Genomic DNA, 25,147 nt, shown 5'->3' on the forward strand with positions numbered 1-25,147 from the left:
TGTTTACACTTTTGAAATTTTCTGTTTTTTATATATTATTTATATTCTACTCTCTAAGATTACGAAAAGGTTATGATGTAGTTGAATTACGTCAATTAATTTTATTATATCGTTTTATGTGATCTTACCACTGACTTTATGTGAACTTTTTTTGGAAGTGCTATTACTCCGGCTAGGTACAGTCGACAACAAGACAGCATTGCCTCAAATTCTAGTGTAAGACGTTCGACGTGATTAGCCGCTAAAAATTGTTTTCATGCGGTGACACTTGAATTTGAGCATGTATAATACTAACAGGACCTCTTTTAATTTGTTAACATTTGATTGGATTTTTCGTCCGTTATATCCAAAGTTCGTTAAACAGAGGTCCGTAATATCAAGGTTTCAGTGTACATATAAGCTAAAACTGTTCTTACGTATGCATTTAAGAAAAACTTTTACAAAACATAAGGATGAACCTAACAGCAAATCTCAAAAATTAAAATGGTGCGTAGTGCATGCATTAAATTATCTTTTTCTAACCTTTGTCTGCACCAAATTGTGCTTTGGGCACTGCATCATATAAAAGCTCTATTATTTTGATCTTTAAATACACAAATAAATTAAATGTTAAAACTTTAATTAAGAATAAGATATTATTAAAATATAAATTAGTTTTAAAATCACTGTAAATATTTTATTATAACTTCATTATAATGTCTAACGGTTTCAAAGCTAACCTCTTCTTTATCAAGACTGATTAATACTAAAAATTATTTGAATGATTTTTGAGGATGGAAGCTTAGATTCCGAAACTAGTAGTCATAAATAAACTCAAGTGCTATAAAAACAAGTGTTTTTTTAATAATTTTAAAATAAAGTTACATTTTAATCATAAAATCGAAAATCACGTTAGAGCTTAAAATATAAAGATAACATGAAAATCAAGTTTTTATTTCAGTACAAATATGAAACCAATAATGAATGAAATCATTTTGATAACACAAGCACATATTTTAAAAACTTTTAATTATATTTTGTGAAAAATACTCTGATATAAATAAAACAAACGAGAAACATATTACTCGATTATGAAAATGTTTTTGAACTGTATCCTCTCGAGGATTCTTCTAGAATATTCTTCGAAAATGGCACCAAAAGCTCCCTCGATAGCGGATTGAAGCTCCTGGAAGATTTCCTGCCAATTGGCGTTCAGGAATTTATTCATATTATCCCCCAAAGCTTTGTCCCCTTTGAAAAGGTTACCAAAATTCATGTATATTCTGAAATTAAACGAAAAAAAAAATTTAAATACTGGATTTTTCACCCGAATGATGACATATCATTATACATATTAAAGGATTGTCAAATAAGATAAATCATCTATTGTTTTAATTACGAAGTAAGTAAGATCATTGAGCATTCCAGAGCTTATCGGTTTCTTTATACACTTGTGTAATGTGCACCATTTTGCCAATAATAAAACAAAACTAATTCAATTCCATTGCGACATAAGAAAAAAATGCAAGGCTGATATAAACATTATCGATAAAATTGAGAACGTGTGTTGAGATGGTTTGGGCATGTGAATCGAATGAGGGAAGAAAGAATTGTAAAACAAATTTATGAGGCGAATGTGGTTGGAAATAAAATCAGAGGAAGACTGAGGAAAACTTGGCATAATCAGGTACTTAAAAGTGGTCAGATCAGGAGTCGAAATTATTGACGGGTTTGTATAAGGAGCGTATGAATGTGGAAGTGGTGACGATTGTTTGGAAAGCCTGATTGGTGTGGTATTCTATTCTCTCTGCGTAACCGGAAAAACGGTGAAATGGTTAGTTGATTAGTTGATTTTTTAAAAAATCATTATTACTTCTACGTTACTGTAATATGTCAAATATCAGTTTTAATTAGTATAAGTTTTTCAATAATAAGTTTGTTATTTATTTCATATGGCTATTTTTTTTTTTGTTTCTTAATAAGGCTTACATTAATATATTAATTTCTGATTTCTTAAAAATGCAAAATTGTGTTTTCAACGATATCAGTTTCTGTTATTTTTGTGGAATTTTATTTGTGGCCCGATACAAAATTTTCATCATATTTGGACCAGAAAGGCTAAAGATCATCCTAAGAACCTCACCCTAAGATCATCTTTCGATAATTTACATTAGTATAAATTAATGTAAAAAAGTCTATCGTATATTGCTACATTTAAACATTTCATTTGAAAAATCATGTAAATATATATTTGTAACTTGTAATAAATTGCATAATTTCTCCATCATTTATAATTGATTTAATTGATATTTAAATGTCGAGTCTTTAATTATGTATTCCATTAAATCATATTGGTCTCAGCATTTATCAGACCACTAAGAAATCATTTGCACGCAAGGGAATCCAATTTAATTTATGAAACGGTAATGAAATTCAAGCTGGTGTCATTAATTATCTCAAGACTCGCATATCGCTCACTCCTTTCAAGAACGTCATAAATCAAAAATCGTCAATTTTGAGTTGTGCATGTTTTCGTAATGCCCAGAAAATGTACTATATCCCAGCAAAAGCGGCATATTTTTAACTTAATATTTACCCGCTACAGGGCAGAAAGTGTTATTTTTGCATTTTGAAGAAAAGGTATTGTTTAATAATTTTTTTGAATAAAGTAAATATTTTTCAAATGGAGAAAAAATATTCAGGTTTTACCTAAAAAGATCTGTTGCACAGTAAAAAGTTAAATAAGTGGCTTGATATTTATTTTTAAAACATTGTATTATATTTTTACACTTTAAAAACGTTCTCCTGAAAAACAAAGTTTTTTGATTTATGACGTTCTTGAAAGGAGTGAGCGATATGTCAGATTTATACTAATAATAAATAATATTTAAAACAAAATGTAGATGCGAATATGGTTTATATTATAAAAAAAAATCGAATCCTTATCCGCAATCCAATGGTGCATAGGGCACTGCGTCATATAAACGCAGTGTTATCTTGATCGTTAACACGAGAAGGAAAGGTGATCAGCCCTCCGCTTCAGGTACCAGTCCAGGGTGATATTGAATAAATATTAGAGTGAAAAAATCACTTATATTTATTTGACCCCCCTTGCAATCGAACCCGGGACCTCCAGAAAGGTAGCCGAGCGTGCTGACCATTACACTACGGAGGCGGACATATTATATAAGAAGAATTATATATGAATAGGAGAATTATATATAAAAGAATTATATATATAAGAATAATTATATTATAAAAGAGAGTTAAAATATTGAATGAAAATTGATTTTTTGATTACCTGCCTTACTTAAAAAAAGTGTTTTAAAAGTGTTTTTATATGAATCTAGAACAGTGCCCCTCTGCCTATTTTAGAATATATGTAGAAAAAATCTTTCAATAAACCATATAATTATTTCGAAGAAAAATAAATGTTTTAATCCTAAAACGGTGTTAAAAAAATAATTATTGTGATTTTTTGTGTGGTTAAAGAATTCACTCACCTGCCTGGATGAAGTTTGATTTTGAAATTTTTAATTTTCAAATATTCTTTGTCATTTTTCATCAGCTGTTCTCCTTTAATGGTGATGTTCGCTATCAGGTTAACTGAAAAATTAAAACAATGATTTAAAGTGTATTGCAAAATAAATTAGCAGCACGTAATGATCAAATCAGGGATAAAATATCACTTGTATTTTATTTATTTTTTATATTTTTGTTTACATTTCACATCTTAATATTTCATAGTCTATGCATTCATTTACGGTACGGATACGATGTAATGCACTATACAATATGATAAAAAAATGTGTTTTTTTATACTGAAATCGGTATTTAAAGAGCTTATATGTATGTTACATAGTTCTCTCCATATATAACCGTAATGTAGATATGCTCTATAATTGTATAAATTGAAAAATATTTATATATGTTTGAAGTATACCCATAGTCATGTTGCTAAATCCATCCCCTTGAATTGGCAGAATAAGGACCTTCCCTCGTACATTGTAAGGTCCTGCCAAGTTAATTCTAGGTGCTTGAATATTCATATGAAGTACGAAATCCTTAGGACTCGAAAGCTTTCCACTGAAATCATTAATAATAAATTCATGTAAACCTTTATATTTTTTTAATAAACTCCCTTTTTCCTTTGCCTTCCTTACTATCATCAATTTGTAATTTAAGTTTTTGTAAGTACTATGTACCCTCTGATTGCAAACAGCTATATATGGTATCGAACGTTTTGATCAATATCACTGGTCTGTTTTTGGTTCGTTGGAAGATATTGCTTTTTAGGAATAAGCCAACCAATGTACTTATTTCTTTTCTGTACATGAACTTTAAATATATTTAATAAATGAGCACACAAACAGAATGTCATGTCAAAACGACAGGCGAAAGGACAAATAGATATATATTTATATATATATATATATATAAATATATATATATATATATATATATATATATATATATATATATATATATATATATATATATATATATATATATATATATATATATATATATATTTATATATATATATATATATATATATATATATATATATATATATATATGTGTAATAAAATACCTAGGTACCTACCTATACATTTTATTAAGTACTTACAAAAAGTACCTACATAAAACAGTTCTACCACCAGATGCCGCATGCGTCGCTCAGAATAAAACAAAAGACTTCCGATAATATTATTAACTGTCAGAATCAGATAGATAGATAGATAGATAGATATAAAAATTATTATAAAGATAAATTAAGAATAAACTTTAATTACAAAGCAACACATTGTTTATTTTATTATTATACACCCACTTTACATATTATTTACACCCAATTTATAAAGAAAAATATTACCACGTTATATATATATATATATATATATATATATATATATATATATATATATATATATATATATATATATATATATATATATATATATATATATATATATATATATATATATATATATATATATATATTTATATATATAAAAATACACTGACCTTATCGACTCAGTTACTACTCCAGACAGCCCCTCGAGGATGTTGTCAGTCAGATCGAGCTTGACAGCCACTGCACCGGTCCCCTTGTCGATGAATATCCTCTTGATGGTCATGGGGTCCATGTCTGTAGCGCCGAGCTCTGCATTGCCCCCGTCGGTCAGCTGGTTGACAGCGTTACCGACCGCCTCTGTCAGGCATTGGTTCACCGTGCCATCGGTTTCAGGGGAAACCTTGCATCGTTTGAAGGAGTCCGCTGAAAAAGCGTTTTATTTTAAAATCCCAATCACAAAATTTTAAAATAATGCTTAAAGGGTAACTCGTTATCAGGATGATTCGGTATGTGATCGGTGGCGCAAGAAGCCTGACTTTTCTTAAATTTTATATTATTTTATATTGAAAAATATTTTATCATTTTTTCGTGTCTCCTCGCCTTTCAATAACTCTTTTCATTTCAAAACCAAATACTTATTTCGAATAAAAACTTATTTTTTAATACCAAAATGGTATTTTAAGCAAAAATTTCAATTACATAAAAATGATTTATTGCGATTTATCGTTTATAGGGCCTTAAAGTTTCGAGACGGAATCCCACAGTGAAAATATTCAACGAATTACAACTTACGACTGTCAAACATCCATATGCTTAAACTATCCTTCCATATGAACCTAAGATTTACTTACGTAACACAAGAAATTAACTTCCAAAAAAAACACAAAAAATTACCATTAACAAAGACACTTGGGTCTGTTTTTATGCGGATCTTTTTTATGCGATTTTGAAGTAATGCGATTTTCAAATTTAATGGTACCTATCCCTAATTTTTGTATGTAGTTCTTTTTTTATGTGAATTCGTATTAAAAAATCTAAAATTTAGACTAGTGCAGGTTACTGCCCTTAAAGTGTTATTGTGTCACTTGCACAAAGTTAAGCTCAAATCTTACATCGTATTTAAGAGACGCTTTATTGAAAGAAAAAAAACAGAAAAAGCACTTGTGGTTCGTATTGAAGATTTATCTCAAAAACGATTTCCCATATGTAGATATTTAATTAAGGAAAAAGCTCCTCTGTTTTCATTTTTATGATTATTTTATAAACTTTTTTAATGCGTCTTTTGGTACATTCTTTCATTTTGATTTGAAGTTATGCGTTTTTTAAAATAATAGAACCTTTGTTTTGTATGTTGTTTAAGTCTTTTTTTGTTTGCGAATATTTTTATGTTACTCCCCGTGGAACGTATCTATCGCATAAAAAGAGACCCAAGTGTATTATGAAAACAAACATAGAACCACAAGATTCAAAACATAGAAGCCATCACATAGAATCTAAAACTTACTACGTTTGGAAAAATAAATTTAATACTATGCAATAAAATTTTATAACCTGCTTCCATTATCCCTGGGAAGCGAACTCCTTAACCTGGAGGTGCTGGAGCACGGTAGCCAAATGTGCTAACCACTACACTATGGAGGCAGACTAAATCAGTATTTAAAAAAAAAACAATTATCCCACTTACGAAATTTGATTGAGTATCCAATGTCACTAATCACAGCTATTAAAATAATTGACGCTATCCAATTTGACATTGTGTTCATAATTATTATAATACTCCGTCTTTAGTTAACTTCGACTGCACAATGCCTCGAGTAATAAATAAATGAAGAGCAAATCTCGGAGTTTCCTTTTTATATGTTAGTTAGTATAATGAAATAAATTGTCGCTGTCTTATCGACTTTATTCATTATAATTTGCTCCTTTGTAGTTACTTGGAATGCAAATTATTAATTATTATTATTTAATACCAGTATAAAACTACAATAAACAAGTATTTTTAGTACGCAGGAAGATATGTATATTGCATATATCGCTCACTCCTTTCAACAACGTCATATATCAAAAAACTTGATTTTTCAGGAGAACGTTTTTAAAGTTTCAAAATTAAATACAAAGTATTAAAAATAAATATCAAGCCACTTATTAAACTTTTTACTGTGCAACAGATCTTTTTGGTAAAACCTGAAGGCCTTTTCGCCATTTGAAAAATATTTAGTTTATTTAAAAAAAAATAATTAAACAATACCTTTTTTCAAAATGCAACAATACTTTCTGCCCTGTAGCGGGTAAATATTAAGTTAAAAATATGCCTCTTTTGTTGGAATATAGTACATTTTCTGAGCATTCCGAAAACATGCAAAACTGAAAATTGGCGATTTTTGATTTATGACGTTCTTGAAAGGAGTGAGCGATGTATTTTTTATTTTTTTTCATCCTCCACACATTTATAATTTCAATCTTTTGATAATGTGACCTTACTGTTTTATTATTCGTTCTGAGGGCCCATTTTACATTTTTCGTTTTTAACAAGTGAAATCATTTGATAAATTGTCAATTGTTTTTCTTCATGATGACCTAGACTGGAATCGAACCCGAATAATCATCCATGGGAGATGAAAACCGTAACTGCTACACCACGGAGAAAGTTAGGGAATTACAAATGGGTGAAGAAATATAATAAAATATTATTAATATAATAAATATTTATTTATAATAATATTTACATTTTTATCACAATACATTCTTAAATAAAATATTATATTCTATCCTACACGCACACAAATGGTGCATAAGGTATGGCGTCGAAGCGATCCTTAACTATATATGGAGGCAAGGCTATCAGTCCTTTTCTCCAGGTTCTTGGATTAAGGAGTGGAATATATGGGATACAGATAACGTAAGTGAAGGAGATCAGGATGAAGGACATTACTGCTATATAGAAAAGTAAATGGATTCGAATGTTAGGTGGGAAAAGTAGAATAACAGTAATGGCTAGGGCACTCGGGGTTGCATACCCGTATCGTACAAAGTCCCTCGAGAAAATTTTCTTAATAAATAGTGAACGTATAAAACTGCCGGTTTCATATTTTTGGTTTAAACTACCTACGAAAATAAGTATACTTTTTCTTTCTAAACTTAACATAACTTATATACTTATATGTATTTTATGCAAGATATAATATTTTTCTAACACACTGTTTTTTTTAAAGGATGATTAACACGAAGTATTATTGTATAAAGTTTTAAAAAATACATTTTCGTTACATTTAAAAATTCTACATGGTGAAATATCCTTGAAAAAACGATCTCACAGTATTTTTTTTTTATACGTTGCATATTTAGATTTTATTTTTCTATTATTGTTCGAATAGAAATCTATCGGAAATTATTTGTGTGTATTATTTGTTTCTAGTTCAAGCATATTTATTTTCTTTGTGATATTAACAACATTCGCCAGTTTTCTCCGAGCGAGTGACATAATTTAATTGCTCGTAAAAATATAAATTAAAAATATAATTTATATTTGAAGCACTAACTTTATGATTTTCCGTTTTATGATTAAAATGAAACTTTGTTTTAAAATCACTATAAAATCACTTAAACTTTAACATAACAAAGTTACATTTTAATTATATAATAAAAATACTAATTTATATAAATCGTCTTTGATACTGGCTTTCTGTTACAAATAAATCCGTTTAAAATTTTACAAACTGTACAGAATTTAAAAATACTTTTATAAGACCTCTTTTTTAGCTTATTAGTGTAAACACGACCAGTTTTGAGAATTACAGATGTTCTCATCAATCGTTGAAAATACAAAACATGTTTACATTAATAAACTCAAAAAGTGGTATTAAAAAAGTGTTTAATTTTTATGTTATTTCCAAATCGATAAATTATACAGTAAGTATATAAATATTTTCATAATTATTAATTCGTAAGACCTAAATATACCTATAGTTACGTTTCTATGTTAATCCTATTGAGATCCTTATTCGAGAATAAATATGTTTTTAAACTGAATTCTTTCTAAAATTCGTCTCGTGTACAGTTCGAAGAGCTGACTAATTGCTTCTTCAATAGATGGTCTCAAATCGCTGTAGATTTCTCTCCAATTATCGTTCAGGAAATGATTCATGCTGTCGGCTATGCTTTTGTCTCTGAACAGTTTCTCGAAATACAAATGGGTCCTGAAAAAAATAACATATTAACTTGATAATTTTGTATATTTTTATTTCATTTTCATTTCAAAATATAGCTGTGTTTCATTTCTCTTTTTAGGATATCTTACTCAATGTGTAGTCAATTTTTTGTAAAATAAATGGTGCAAAGGCGGTTTTTTTAAAAACTTTTTAAACATTTAGATGTTTATTTATATTTAAGACCACTTTCTATAAGTGGCCAACTCTGTTTTGAGTTAATTGGTTGTTCATTATAAATAGACAGTTTTACAACTCATGTATGTTTTTTTGAAATGCAAAAATAAATCCCTTGTATAAGACCAACTTAGAAAATTGTATAACTCAATTTTAAGTTAATTGGTTATAAAGAATCAATCTCACATGTGGTGGTATTGATTTTTCTCCATCCCTCAACGTCCCAAGGACATAACTCTAAAATTTAGTTTCACATACGAAGTTTAAAAATGATGCAGTATGCATCAAAACACGTGGAACAAAAGATTTTAATTAACATATTCTGATATTATTTTTTGACATCTCATCAAAGATGAAGAAGAATATGGAAGTCTGGGCATTTACGGGGCTGACGACCGTCATAGGCTGGTTTAAGTGATCACTTTACACACGTGTAACATTCACCAATTCTACCCATTATTGACAACCACACTACTCAAATTCTTGGAAGTTCTATGTATATGAACCAATTTATAAACCTTGTTCTTGAATCACTAGAACTTCACTAGAGACATCTATTGGTGAGATGTAATTGGAGATTATCCAGATTTTGTGAACAAATATTTGGACACACTCAACATATTGTGATATTTACTTAGTAAAACTAAAATAAAAAAATCAGCTATATTTTTACCTTTGTAAGTCAATGGACATTTTGAAATCCTTTATTTTGAGATATTCCTTTCCATTCCTTATGAGTGGTTCGCCAGTTATTGTCCCTCCTGCTCTTACACCCTCTGGAAAATATAAACACGAATAGTTAGCATATTTTTCTTTAGATCGGCGAACTTCCTCAACCGGACTTGTACAGATAACAGTTTACAGATAGCTACAATACATAATAATAATTGAATCGCAAAAAAATCTGATCCTGACAAGATAATGAACAAATAGCTGGAATTTAAAATGATATTATGTATATTAACTATTATAATTAACGAGCATCGCTTATTATTTTATTTTATGAACTATTTCAATACCAGGAGTACATAACTTGGTGAATAAACAAATAACCGGAATTCAAAATGATATTACATATCGCTCACTCCTTTCAAGAACGTCTTAAATAAAAAAAAACTTGATTTTTCAGGAGAACGTTTTTAAAGTTTAAAAATGTAATACAATGTATTAAAAATAAATATGAAGCCACTTATTGAACTTTTTACTGTGGAACAGATTTTTTTAGACTAAACCTGAAGGTTCTTTCTCCTTTTGAAAAATATTTAGTATATTTAAAAAAATAATTAAACAATACCTTTTCTTCAAAATGCAAAAACAACACTTTCTGCCCTGTAGCGGGTATATATGAAGTTAAAAATATGTCTCTTTTGCTGGTATATAGTACATTTTCTGGGCATTCGGAAAACATGCACAACTGAAAATTTACGATTTTTGATTTATGACGTTCTTGAAAGGAGTGTACGATATGTTTAACCATTGAATTATTAATGACCATCGCTTATTATTTTTTATTTTAACAACTATTTAAATACCAGGGATACATTACTTGTTGAATGAACAAATAACAGGAATTTAAGATGATATTACGTAGGTTTATTTGACATGATGATTATATGATTATTTAAAAAAAATGTAATAAACCACTTAATGAGTTTTATTTTTTATTATACACGATTGGTTTTGAAAACAGGTGAAAATTAAAACTATTTATAGAGGTTGATAGGGTGATAAATAAAGAGAAGGGGGGGGGGGTTAAGGAACAGATTTTCAGTAAAAGGAAACAGATAATAATGGTGACATATTTTGAAACAGTATATTATTAATTAACTCATTAAGTGGTTCATTACAAGTGTTTTTTTTTATATAATCAAATGTCATTCCACAAAGTTTATGCCGAATCAAAAAATAATATTAATTATCATCACTTATTATTTTATTTATTAAACTAAATTTTAGTATTTGCGCTATTGTACTTATGTTTTTAGGAAGAAAAAAAATAGAAGATAAAATGAATTTCAACGAAATATTCATTCTAGATTGAGTGTCAGCGTGTAAGGGTTAAGTTGATACCTATTACGTTTTTCGTTTATGATTTAGTTGAAATAGATTTTATCTTTCTTCGGCTGTTAAATTATAAATAAGGTTAAATTTTATATGATGTTTAAACCCATTTTTTTACTTTAAAAATCTATCTAGGCAATTGTAAATAATTTTAGTTCATTAAATGTTGACCTATTTTATTTTTATACTAACTACAGGGTGGTTCGTTACTATTTTTAATATTTTACTTTTTAGGAAGTCTAGAAACAATGAAATCACAAGTAAACAATAATAAAATTAAAAAATACATACCTAATGTAAGGTTGCAAGCTCCAGCGCCTTTCACTGGTAAGACAAGTATTTTCCCATTCATACTGTATTGTCCTATAAGCTTGAGGCTGTCAATCACACCATCTATGGTGAATCTGAAGTCTTTCGGAGACGATATTTTCCCCCTAAAAATAAAATAAAAAATTCGTTAGGACGTAAAAATTATTCAACATTATTTTATAAAGTTACTTCATATTTTCATTGATTGATTATTTTCCTACTTTGTCCTACTATTTATCGAATTTTTTAACTCATACTTGGTAAATATAACTACTTATACACTTTTATCATGACACGAATTTTTATATATTCAATTTCATTATTAAATATCGTATACGGTGGTAGAAAATGTAATTGTATAAATAATCTGGTCAAAAAATAAGTATCGTAGATTGTATAAAACGATATAATAAAATTCGTCTATCGAAAATTGATTTTCAGCAAGTTGCTTTGGTAGTTTGCAGTGTAATAAATAACACTCTTACATAAATATGTTATACTGGATCAAATTATGTATAAATTATACATTATAATATAATTTGTTTAAATTTATTTATACCAAATACAGCAGACTAGGTTGATAATAATTTTGTGCTTTAAATATTATATTATTTTCGTTTCATCAAAGTTTTCAGTATTTTAAATAAGTAATATTAAATGGCCATTCTTTAAAAATATATTTCCGTATTTGCTTATAATATTTAATATTTTTGGACATTTCATTGATTTTTTTAAAACATGGTTTACAGATGAATTCTTTACCTTTTACACAGTTTTATACTGACGCTTTAAAAATACCAATATTAAGAATTATAAATATAAAAAACTACATTTAATATAATTTGTTTAGCCTTATTTTTATAGTACGATACTTTTCAACAATCAAACAATGATTTTTTGCAATTAATAACATTTTTTCAGCGACAGAACACTCGGACTACTAAATTTTAATGTACAGGACAAAATGTTTTCAAACTATTCTGATAACTTTATTTTTTGGTTATCGAAGGTATATGCAAAACGGTAAATTACTTTTATATGTGTAATTATTATTTTATATGTATGATAAATCAAACCTCATTATTAGAAGCGATTAACACTGCTGACTATTAAATACAACACTTAATCAATTAATTAATTATTGTTGATTTCCAATGAATTAAATAATTATAATATTTAATCAAATACATATGTATTTATAATGTAAATAATAATGTAATAAAATCCGGTAAATCCAGTGCATCCCGTAAAATCCATCACATTATTTACGAGAGCCGGATAACGAGTCGAAAAAAGCTTATTTTTTTCATATCATATCGCCATATAGCATTTGATAAAACTGCAGCCCTGATTTTAAATAATGTGAGGGCTCTTATAACAGCCAAAAGATAATTAAACTGATTTTCTCAACAGTTATTTATTCACAGTATTCTGAGTGTTTCTAAATAATTATTTACAAATCTGTGTTTTTCCACTTAGAACTTATTTTATATTTTATCACATAAAAAATAACTAAATGGACAAACCCAGGTTTGTGACCAAAGACTTGTATAAACTTATAATACTGTTCCATATTTTTCTTCATATTTGTTGAGATATCATTAATTTCACCTGAAATATGATTTTTATTTTTTATGAAACATATAATTTGACTACATTATTTCATACTAGTAGCTTGATTGTCGATCGTAGGTTGAATGTTAAATGTTTCACGTGTATAAAGTGATCACTAAACCAGCTTATGATAGGCCGTAATACCTTCAAATTCTCAGAGTTCCATATTCTTCTTCATGTGCACTAAGATGCCAAAAATGTAAAAATAATGCCTTAGTGGAGAAACTCAGATTTGTGAACAAGGATTCAGACACACCTAAAATGTTATAAATAAGAACTTACTTGAAGGACTTTAACTTGTAGTGTGATATTCCAAAGACGTCGATATTCTTGAAGATGATTTCTATGGCGACTGGGGCGTCCTTACTCCCTTGTCTGATGGCAATCTCGTTAACCCTTAGCGGGTCCAGGTCTGGCAGACCCAGTTCAGAGTCTCCACTCTCACTGAGATAAGAGATGGCATTCTGGACCGCCTCTTCCATGCACCTGTTGGTCTTGTAGTCTGTCGACGCCGACACTTTACAGCGGTGAAACCTTTGAGCTGCAAACAAAAGAGAGCTTATTAAGATATACTTGTAAGTAAACGTATATTTCAGGGCCACATGTAACAAATCTCACATATTATAAATGAAATGAAATAAACTTAAATCAACCCCAGTGTAATGATGTCGGTACGACGAATCCCGGTTGCTAGACAAATAAAGTTCATGTGGAAAAGACTACATAGTTGTTGTTTTATTCTATGAAATGAAATCAATATCATACATGAAACACACACAAGACCAATGATAAAAATGCAAAAATTGACGGTTTATAGATGGATAAAAAATCACATGTTTTAACAACAAGATAATGAGTAAAATTAAAGTCACTATGTAATAATATCTTTCCATTTTTAAATGAAGTTTTACTTGGTAAATACCACTATTTTTTTTAAATCTAGTGTACACGTGTTTCGATGCATTGCGCTACATTTTCAAACACCGTATATGAAGCTAATTTTAAATTTCAGCGAATTGTCCTTGGGAGTTTGAAGAATAAAGACGGGGTAGGGGCTATTTCTTATTTTTATTTATTAACAATAATAATAGTGTGTAAACGATCATGATAACACTGCGTTCACATGAAGCAGTGCCCTATGCACCATTGGGGTGCGGATAAGGGTTTTATTATTTTATTTTTATTATTAAAAATAATAAATAAATACGTCCCAAGGACACAAATTTAAAATTTAGACTATGTTTCACGTACGTTATTTGAAAATGATGCGGAATGAATGCCAACACGTGACACAATAGATTTTACCAAGAAAAACATAAAATAAAATCGATAATTATTACCACAAAGGTACTGCCGAATCAAGTAATGAATAAATCTTTAATGAGTACGAGAAAAAAGGTTTGGCTCGCCTGATTTACTAAGTAGGTAGGTATTGAACTTGATAAGAGTCAGAAGGTTGTTTTATAATTGATAGCATTCACCTGATCGTAATTAAATCGCCTCGATGCGATGATGATGATAATAAACTCCTGCATTTGTAGTTAGGTGATTACAAAGTCTTAAGTATTTATATATGAGATGACATTTGCACGCGATACAATTACGGTAATGTTTAATAATGCGTTATTAAATATTTCTTTATATTTCAAATTAGCTATAAGTTAATTGCGTTAATTAAACCTTATAATCAGTATTTCAATATTTATTCCACTTTGCAGTACAAAAGTCAGCCATTTCTAAGTGCAAAAGTCAGACATTTCTAAGTATAAAAGTTGGACATTTCTATGTAAAAAAAAGTCGGCCATTTCTAAGTGCGAAAATCGGACATTTCTAAGCATAAAAGTTAGACATTTCTTTGTAAAAAAAGTCAGCCATTTCTATGTGAAAAAATCGGAAATTTCTACGTTTAAAAGTTAGACATTTCTTTGTAAAAAAAAGTCAGCCATTTCTATGTAAAAAAGTCGGACATTTCTAAGTATAAAAGTTGGACAATTCTATGTAAAAAAAAAGTCAGTCATTTCTAAGTGCAAAAGTCGGACATTTCTAAGTGTAAATGTTGAACATTTCTATGTAAGAAAAGTCGGCCATTTCTAAGCACAAAAGTTAGACATTTCTAAGCACAAAAGTCGGACATTTCTTTGTAAAAAGTTCCCCATTTGTAAGTACAAAAGTTGACAATTTTTTAGATATAGTATTTTCATACACATATTTAATAATATGATTAAGTATTTCAAAGATAAAGGGATCAGATCGGGAATCAGGATGATCGGCGGGTGTGCATGAATGTGGAAGAGGCGAAGATTGTTTGCAAAGACAGATAGATGTGACGTTCTAATCTCTATGCCTACCTCTGCGAGGCAGCGGCGTAATTGTTGGTTGTATTTAACGATACTTTGCATAAATTTATTTTTAGATTAAATAAATTATTGAATATGCGAGATGTTCAGGCTGAATTCTCACATAAAAGACATTAACACTTTGTATAAATAATGTATTATTGAAATTAATAGTCGAGTTGTAGGCCCGTGGTAAGTGTCGCAGACTCGCAGTCTAACTTTGTGGGTTCAAACCCACTCTACCGCAATTCGATACATATTTTTGACAATGAACCTCTAATACTTACGAAAAATGGTATGAAATTGAAATACACATAAAAAAATAAACAAATATTTGTATCAATATATATATATTTTTAAACAATGAATATCTAACAATGTCTAAAGGCAGCCGCCGTGGCGTGGATTTGATTCCCACCAATTGCAAAATGAATTCAAGGAATATTTATTTTCAACTAGGCCATGTTTGTGATTTATATGCATATGCATGTGCATACATTGTAAAAATTAAAATGTTAATAACATGAATTCGAAAAAAATAGAGAGATAGTATTATTATATTTTTGTAATATCTTTTAATTGTTTATGATAATTTAAATATAGTAAAATTAATTTATTATTAGGAATCAAATCATTATCAATTAAACACTCTTCTTATCATTCATAGTTCACTTTGTGTAATGCAACTTTTATAAACACTTATTCGTGACTACCGGTCAAAAATAAAATTATTAGGATGAATGATAAGGAGAGTGTTATATTACCATACCACAATGCTTTTAATATACAAAATACATTATCAAATTTTATATTAAAAGCATTATCAACACATTAAGGTATTTTATATTTCAGTTTTCAACGCATGCAAAATATATAATAAGTGTAAGAATAAAATGAAAGAATTGGGCCATTTTGAGGAATAATTTTGATAATAATAAAAAAATACAGCATGATAAAAGTGACAGTAAAAACTAAAGTGTTTTTTCAAAGGTCATTAAAATATTTTTCACCAAAAAAGGTTACCTGTTACAAAAGATTATAATCTAATACGTTGAATTTATGTGTTAGAATAATATGTTTGAAATGACCTAGAATTATTAGTTGGTTGCCTTGGCGTGTTACTTACTTCATTTTAAGGGGCATCGCTACATAGTATTTTGAGAGTTCATAGATTTTGAGCTCTTCAAGTACAAATGATATCTTTTTTAATCAGATAATAAAATTTATAAATCGTTAGATTTATTTTCAATTTTTACGGATTTGTAAGTTGTACATAGTTAATGGTATTAGATTCATGTATATTACTTTTTGTAATTTTTTACAACTCTTCACATACAAATAAAATATTTTTTAAATCAGTCAACAATTCGATTTACTTGAAATTTGTCTGGATTTGACAGTACCTAGTTTGATATAGTTAATGATATTAGATTCATGTTAATATTTTTTTTACAACTCTTTACTTACAAATGGTATATTTTTTTTAAATTGGACAAAAAAGTATACAAACGATTCGGCTTATTGAATTTTGTCTGGAGTTGACAGTCGTTTGACATAGTTAATGATATTGGATTAATGTCAATTGTTTTTTGCAATTCTTTACTTGCAAATGGTATTTATTTTTAAATTGGACAAAAAAGTATACAAACAATTCGGTTTATTTAAATTTTGTCTGGATTTGAAAGTAGTACATAGTTAATGGTATGAGATTCCTGTAAATCATTTATTGTATTTTTTTTGATAAACTGTTCACTTACATACGAGTGTGACTTATTTTTTTTAACAATTCGATTTATTTGAAATTTGTCCGGATTTGACCGAAGTACATAGTTGATGGTATTAGATTTATGCAAATTATTTTTTGCAACTCTTTACTTACAAATTGTATATAATTTTTAAATTAGACAAAAAGTATACAAACGATTTGATTTATTTAATTTAAGTTTGGATTAGACAGCAGAACCTACATAGTTAATGATATAAGATTAATGTCAATTTTTTTGTTGGAATAATATATTTTATTTTTTAAATTGGACAAAAATGTAAACAATAAAATCATTTTTTCTGGATTTGACAGTACTATTAAGTTAATGGTTCTGACTCATGTAAATTATTTTTTGTAATTCACGTTTAAATGATATATTTTGAAAATCCGATCAAAAATGTATATAAACATCTCAATTTCTTCGATTCAATTTTAGTAACGTGCTATTGTTCAAAAAAATTTCTGTATTTGACAATATTACAAAATTAATGGTTTTAATTTCATGTTTATTATTTTCTATATTTTTTTAATATTTTTAACTTATAAATGATATATTTTAAAGTGTGATAAAAAAGGTAACAAACAATTCGATTTCGTCGAATCAATTTTATTGACGTACAATTTTCTAAAATTTGTGTAGATTCGACAGTATTTAATAATATTATATTCATGTAAATTATTTTTGTCATATGTATTTTTTAAAGGTAATAATAACTTAAACTTATCACTTAATGATAAATTCTTAAATCAATAATATTATAAGTAGATATTTCACATAGAAGTTCAAATTTAAAGGTACACTTTGTTTTATAAATGACTAAATGACAATTCATATAAATCAAATTATTCATAAGTCTTGTATTTTTTTATTGATTTGAAGTTAATTTTGTTAAATAACACGGTGATTTACATATAAAAAAATAAAACACTGGTATGTATACGACCAATTTGTCGAGTTTATTAATGTATACACGACTAGTTTCGAGAACTGCAGATTTTTTTATCAAGAGTTGAAAATACAAACTTACCTTCAATAAACTCAAAAATTGGTATGGTAAAAGTGTTTACTTTTTTTGTATTTAAAACTTGTGTTTTAATAATAATGAAAATCAAGTACCGAAATTTCATTTAATTTTTTACTGCATGTACATTAAATGATATAAAATATTTTTAAAGCAATTGAAAATACAAGTGTGAGTTTCTTTCAAAATAAATGTAAGAAATACTTTTTATGTTTTTTATTTTTCTATTTATAAATGAAAAATAATACTCACAAAGTTTTGCGCCATTTACAACAACATTACAACAAATGATAGCCCAAATAAAACAAATATAAGCTTTCATTTTGCAACGCGAAAAATAAGCTAGCACTGAATATAACAACAACTGGGTAGCCTAGTAGCGGAACAACTACTTCCTTTCGATTGGGCCAAGTTCGGAACCCAATTTCCTTATATACCAATATGCTAGAATTATTTTTTAAGTTCATTCGACGGGTCGAATCACAACCTTGGCAAGTTCGACCGTCCGAAATGTACATGGCACGTTTTTTAATTGCGTTTAATAATAATTTTTAAATAATTAATTAATCGATCATTAATGTCACAAAATTTTGAGTGTGTCCAAATATTTCTTCATAAATCTTGGTTTCTCCACATAGGAATTATTTTTATATTTTTGACATCTCAACATAGATGAAGAAGAATATGGAAGTCTGGGTACTTACAGCGATTACGTCCTGTCATATACTGATTAAATGATCACTTTACATACGTGCAACATTCACCATTCTACCCATGATTGATAATTAGACTACTCAATTTTTTAGAACTTTTACATATATCATTAATCTTATGACACCTGCATGTGAGTTCACTGTGAGTCTTCTTGACATTGTTGATTTGAGATTTTTTTACTTAGCAGAGACCTTTTAATCAAACCAACCAATGACAGGTCATAAGACCCGTAAATGTTCAAACTTCTCAATAAATTTCTATAGTGTACTCCATCAACTCTGTTGAAATGCCAAAAAATCTTGATAGAACTATTTAAACTCACAGTACGATATGTTATCCGAACTCATGTAAAATACTCCAAATGAAAGATAGATTTCAGGATTACCTATTTAAAAAATATTTTTAACCGACCACTTTCCAGTATATGAAATAACAGTCATGCCAAATTTTTGATGTGTGCTTTACTGTGAAATAATTGTTATCTAATTCTAAAGCACATTAATAATCAACATTTCCAAATAATGTCGTATTCTAAGATTATTTTGTATGTCGAATTAATAAAATTTGGTTCTGATAAATAATTTGCTTCACGGTTTTGACAGATTAGAATGCTTACTCTTTTACTCGACAAATGTTAAAACTTTGATTGACAAACTGAGCCACGTGCATTTTCCATTTTACGTCAGAATAAACATATGGGACCAGTTACGTATTTGATTTTATAATAATAACAAATATATACCATAACATAGATGACGCAGAAACCAAAGATAAATTTTAATTATTTGGGAAAAAAACCGACGATAATATTGTTGTGTTGTTTTAGTAAAATAGTGTTATATACAAATTAAAATATTTGATAGGTACATTATTTTGACATTCAAAGGTTTAAAAAAATCACTTAATTTTCAACGATGAAAATTTTATTTGAAATAATATTGAGAAGTTGATTTAATATTAAATTGAGTAATTTAAATACTTTTTCATGTATATTAATAATAATATTATAAAACTGGCCTCGTTGGATCAATGCAGAAAACATTTTCATATAATTCACGGTCTTAAATTCACGAAACAAATTAATTATCTATTTTTTTTTAATATGGTACAATATCTATCATAATACAACATATGTGCATCTTACTGCACGATGTTTCGACACACATTATACGTTTTTCAAGGCTCAGAAATAAGCAAACGACAAAAAACTAATATTATTTATGACATCTCATCAAAGATGAAGAAGAACATGGAAGTCTGGGCGTTTACGGTGCTGACGACCGTCATAGGCTGGTTTAAGTGATCACTTTACCATTTCACGAATTCACCAATTCTACCCATATTATTGAGAACCACACTACTCAAATTCTTGGAAGTTCTATATATATATGAACCAATTTAGAAACCTTGTTCTTGAATCACTAGAACTTCCCTAGAGACATCTATTGGTGAGATGTAAAGAAGCTCTTTACTAACAGAAACTCTTATATTAGTACTTCCATATTCTTCTTCATCTTTGATGTCAAAACATAATATGAAAATAACTTGTGTTATTGGAGATAATCCAGATTTTGTGAACAAGTATTTGGACACACTCAAAATGTTGTACACAAAAAACTCATTTATTTTCAAAAGTTTTATTAATAATTTTCTTCTTTTTCTTCTAATTCTGCTTGGTGAAAGCCTTGTGGCCTGTTTTTAAGGGGGATTAGCCTCCCGCAATGTTAATTCCCAGCTTTCAATTTTATTTATTTATTATATAATATACATTCATTAATAAACTAACTAACAAACTAACCATCACGCCGCTTCCCAGCAGGGGTAGGCAGAGAGAATAGAGCGCCACACCACTCTGTCCTTGCAAACATTATTCGCCTCTTCCACGTTCATGCATCTCCTCATACATTCATTTATAATGTAATATATATTCAGAAATTTGAGTAGTGTGTTTTTCAATAATGGGTAGACTTATCTAGTATTTTTCTTCACCATTGCTGAGATAAAATCAATAAAAAAAATATTGGTACAAGTAGCGATATAAAGCATTAAATGATTATAAATACATGATTTTTTTTAAATAATAGATATCGGAATAAAAATAAGATGTTTTTTTAACAAATATCATTAACAACATTTTGAGTGTTACCAAATACTTGTTCACAACATCTGGATTATCTCCAATTCATGAGTTATTTTCATATTATTTTTTGACATCTCATCAAAGATGAAGAAGAATATGGAAGTCTGGGTATTTACGGGGCTTACGACCGTCATAGGCTGGTTTAAGTGATCACTTTACACACGTGTAACATTCACCAATTCTACCCATTATTGACAACCACACTACTCAATATTTTTTTTTTTTTTTTTTTATATATACAGAACTTCCAAAAAATTGAGTAGCGTGGTTGTCAATAATGGGTAGAATTGGTGAATGTTACACGTGTGTAAAGTGATCACTTAAACCAGCCTATGACGGTCGTAAGCCCCGTAAATACCCAGACTTCCATATTCTTCTTCATCTTTGATGAGATGTCAAAAAATAATATGAAAATATCATTAATTTATTCGGTAGCCTCTCTGTGGTAATTAATATCTATCAATTTTCATTTAAACTTTTACTTGGTAAATATCATTTTTTTCTTCAAATATATTGTGACATGCGTTTCGATGCATTCGACATCATAATCATAACATACGGTGTCATAATGAGGTTGAATGCATCAAACACGTGTCAAATTAGATTTTAAGAAAAAGTAAGACAGTGTTTTAACCTGTCGCAGGTATATTCAAACACGCGCTCACTCGAACGTAAAGTTTTGTTAAATTTTGAAAACAATCGGTGAATATTTAAAATGTTGAAGAAAAAACATTCTACTTTTTATTAACATTAATGTTTATTTTTTAAATTCTGAATAACGACATTCATATTTTTGGCACGTATATAAACATAGGATTTATTTTTCACGAGAATAATATACTCGTACAAATAAAAGAGCCGTTTGTTAATTCAATATTTATTTAAACTGAGTTACATACGAGTAGTTCCCCTTATTTAAAAAATTTCCTTTTATTTTTGATAGGTACCTTAATTCTTTGTATAACGAGCCCGCATCGCATGGCTAAATGCACGTATCGCATATAAAATCCTTATGGTGGACATTATAAGATGTAAGTATATCATTATTACGAAGGGGAAAACAACAAACATTTGGCGAACTTGTAAAAATAAATCCTCCATTATCATAAAGTAAATTTGCATTCATCGCCAACACGGAGGACTACGAAAGAGGCTGCATAAACTTAAATGATACCATAATTTTTTATTTCATTTTTTACCATTTCTTATAAATACCACTTTAGAAATAGTGGTATTTACTTTTTATATTAATATATATATCTAGCTGTACGCGGCCACTCATTCTGTGGTTTGGTTAAATATGAAATAAATAAAATTGAAAGCACACATTTCTAATTCATATAATTTCACAATCCTTGTGAACCAATTAAAATATTAAAAATCTATGAAACAATACAAACTAAGAAATATGCCAATCGATAGCAGCAGCTACCAAGAAGTTCGCTGTCCGCTATGAGCAACGTTAAGAATTGCATGCTATATTACAATTGATGTTACATTTATCGGATGCTATGCTATTGCGGCCATAAAAGCTGTTATAAGAAACACACCTTTTACGAGTGTAATATAAAAACACGCGCTTGTTTCGAAAGCAACGCTGTGTTATTATTTCAAAACAATTAAACTTTAGAAAATTTAAAATTTTGAGCACTTTAATTTTTTTATTTATACAGAATTTATTGTATTTGAACTACGATCATTCTAAAAATTGTGTGGAAAAATAAGCCAAAATATTAAAATTAACAAAACATAATTACTTACTTCACTGAGCAACTCTTCAACGAATTTACCAAAAAATAAACAATGAAGAAAATAATTTATAGCATTCGAATACTAAAAACGTGTGGTATGGTTTCCGAAAATTAAGAAATCTCGAAAACTAGGCGACTTAACTAAGGTCATGTTTTGTTATAATCGGTCAGGACGAGGTCTATCAAACGGTTCATGGTTTTATACATATATATATATATATATATATATATATATATATATATATATATATATATATATATATATATATATATATATATATAATATATATATATATATATATATATATGTATATATATACATATATATATATATATATATATATATATATATATATATATATATATATATATATATATATATGTAAATATATATATATATACCGTAAAGTGGGTATCAAACGGTTCATGGTTTTATACATATATATATATATATATATATATATATATATATATATATATATATATATATATATATATATATATATATATATATATATATATATATATATATATATATATATATATATATATATGTATATATATACATATATATATATATATATATATATATATATATATATATATATATATATATATATATATATATGTAAATATATATATATATACCGTAAAGTGGGTATACTTTGCACCATGGGTGATACTTTGCACCACCTTCTGTAAAGATATTGTGGAGCTGGTCATCTCTGATACATGTCATTTTTCATTCTACTTTCTTTTGTTTCTGATAGATGGCACTTCAATCTACTTTTTGGTTTATAGAAGTAACAGTCGGTCGCTATTGCTTCAATGCGTTTTTCCTGTCCGAATGTAAAGAAAGTTTTCTGTCTGAAAATTGTGTCCGAAAAAATCCAGTGTAATCAGTATACTGAAACAAGTTACAATAAGTGAGTGGTCTCTAAATCGTAGGTAGGTAAGCCCTGCTTTTCTCAAATGCTGTATTTTTTAGTTACGTTGTCAAGTTTATGTAAAAATAATATTTTTTTAAGAACTGACTTGTATTGACCACATTTGGGGTAACATTGCACCAGGTGCAAAGTATCCACAAAAGGCCATAGTTAATTAATTTGATGAAAAGTCTTAAAACGGCTAATACAACTTGACATTTTTGCTAAATATCTATAGGTTTTGTGTACTTACTTAATTCCTGATGGTATATTTTTTTCAAAAATCTCAAGAACACACAAACAGCGGCCTTATGCCAGACGATACTGCGATTTTACACCGAAGAGAGTGGAGCAGTGTTTGGAGGCCATTCGAAATGGTACAATCAGTCAAAGAAAGGCTGAAGAAATTTTAAAATCCCCAGAAGGACGATTAACTATAAGCTCAAAGGACCTCCGATATGTGACAAGGGCGAAGAGCAATCCTTCGTAAACTGCATAGTAGACATGAGTGAGTACGGTTTCCCAGTGAGTGTTTTTAACATCCGCTACATTCTTATAGCCTATTTGGATAGATTTGGCAGAAGAATACAAATATTAAAGAACAACGTACCAGGCTCTGAATGGATAAGATCATTTTTGCAAAGACATAAAACCTTGACTGTTGCTAAAACTAGTCAGTTGCTTAATCGGTTGCCATTAAAAGCGTACGACGATGACGTGCGCCAGAGTTTTCAACAGTTTTTGGAAGAAAACAGATTCAACCTAAAGAATTCAGTCTTAAAACGCAGGAAAACGATACCGATAGAACCAGTGTAACGGACCAGACGAAATAAGGTCCGAAAAAGGACCACATTTTAGGATATATTTAGTATATTTTGTATTGTGATAATAAAACGGAGCGACTCTGTCCGAGCAGCTGTCCCCATATTGAAACCCGCCAGACTGAGCGGGGAAAGGGGGCGTGGCTCCCACTACTTACGCTGGGGCCAACGGGAACCCAGCAGAAAAGTGGTGGGGGCCGCGCACGTAGGCAATAGGGGGACTAGCCCGGCAGATTAGCTCCGTATGGGTATAAATGTATGTATCCTTTGTAAAATAAATGATTCCATCCTGGACGACTGAACTTGGTGTTTTATTTCTCCGCTCGCTCTACCCTTCGCTACTCTACTGGATTCTCCCCCCTGGACTTGACTCATCGCTACGACCACGGACTACGAACCAGTACACACCTCGACCTACGCATCGGAATCGGATTTTGATAGAATATTTACTAGTAAATATTCTCACCTC

The 25,147-nt window shown here is 28.7% G+C and overlaps 2 protein-coding genes across 2 annotated transcripts; both read right to left on the bottom strand.

Moving 5' to 3' along the window:
* Nucleotides 1-909: 909 nt before the first annotated feature.
* On the bottom strand, nt 910-7,766 carry LOC148313019 (protein takeout-like). Its single transcript, XM_088270129.1, has 5 exons — nt 7,730-7,766; nt 5,008-5,260; nt 3,923-4,065; nt 3,483-3,585; nt 910-1,262 (listed from the first exon to the last, which is right to left on the bottom strand). Exons 1-5 carry the CDS (start codon nt 7,764-7,766, stop codon nt 1,061-1,063), a joined length of 738 nt encoding a protein of 245 aa, XP_088126255.1. The 3' UTR covers nt 910-1,060.
* Nucleotides 7,528-18,730, bottom strand: LOC148313020 (protein takeout-like). Its single transcript, XM_088269883.1, has 5 exons — nt 18,579-18,730; nt 13,486-13,744; nt 11,572-11,714; nt 9,893-9,995; nt 7,528-9,033 (listed from the first exon to the last, which is right to left on the bottom strand). The coding sequence occupies exons 1-5, from the start codon at nt 18,646-18,648 to the stop codon at nt 8,835-8,837; spliced, it is 774 nt and encodes a 257-aa protein (XP_088126009.1). The 5' UTR covers nt 18,649-18,730; the 3' UTR covers nt 7,528-8,834.
* Nucleotides 18,731-25,147: the final 6,417 nt, after the last annotated feature.

This window comes from Brachycentrus maculatus, unplaced genomic scaffold (assembly GCF_059751285.1).
Source record: "Brachycentrus maculatus isolate JH-2025_06_01 unplaced genomic scaffold, ASM5975128v1 h1tg000026l, whole genome shotgun sequence".
Taxonomy (NCBI): domain Eukaryota; kingdom Metazoa; phylum Arthropoda; class Insecta; order Trichoptera; family Brachycentridae; genus Brachycentrus; species Brachycentrus maculatus.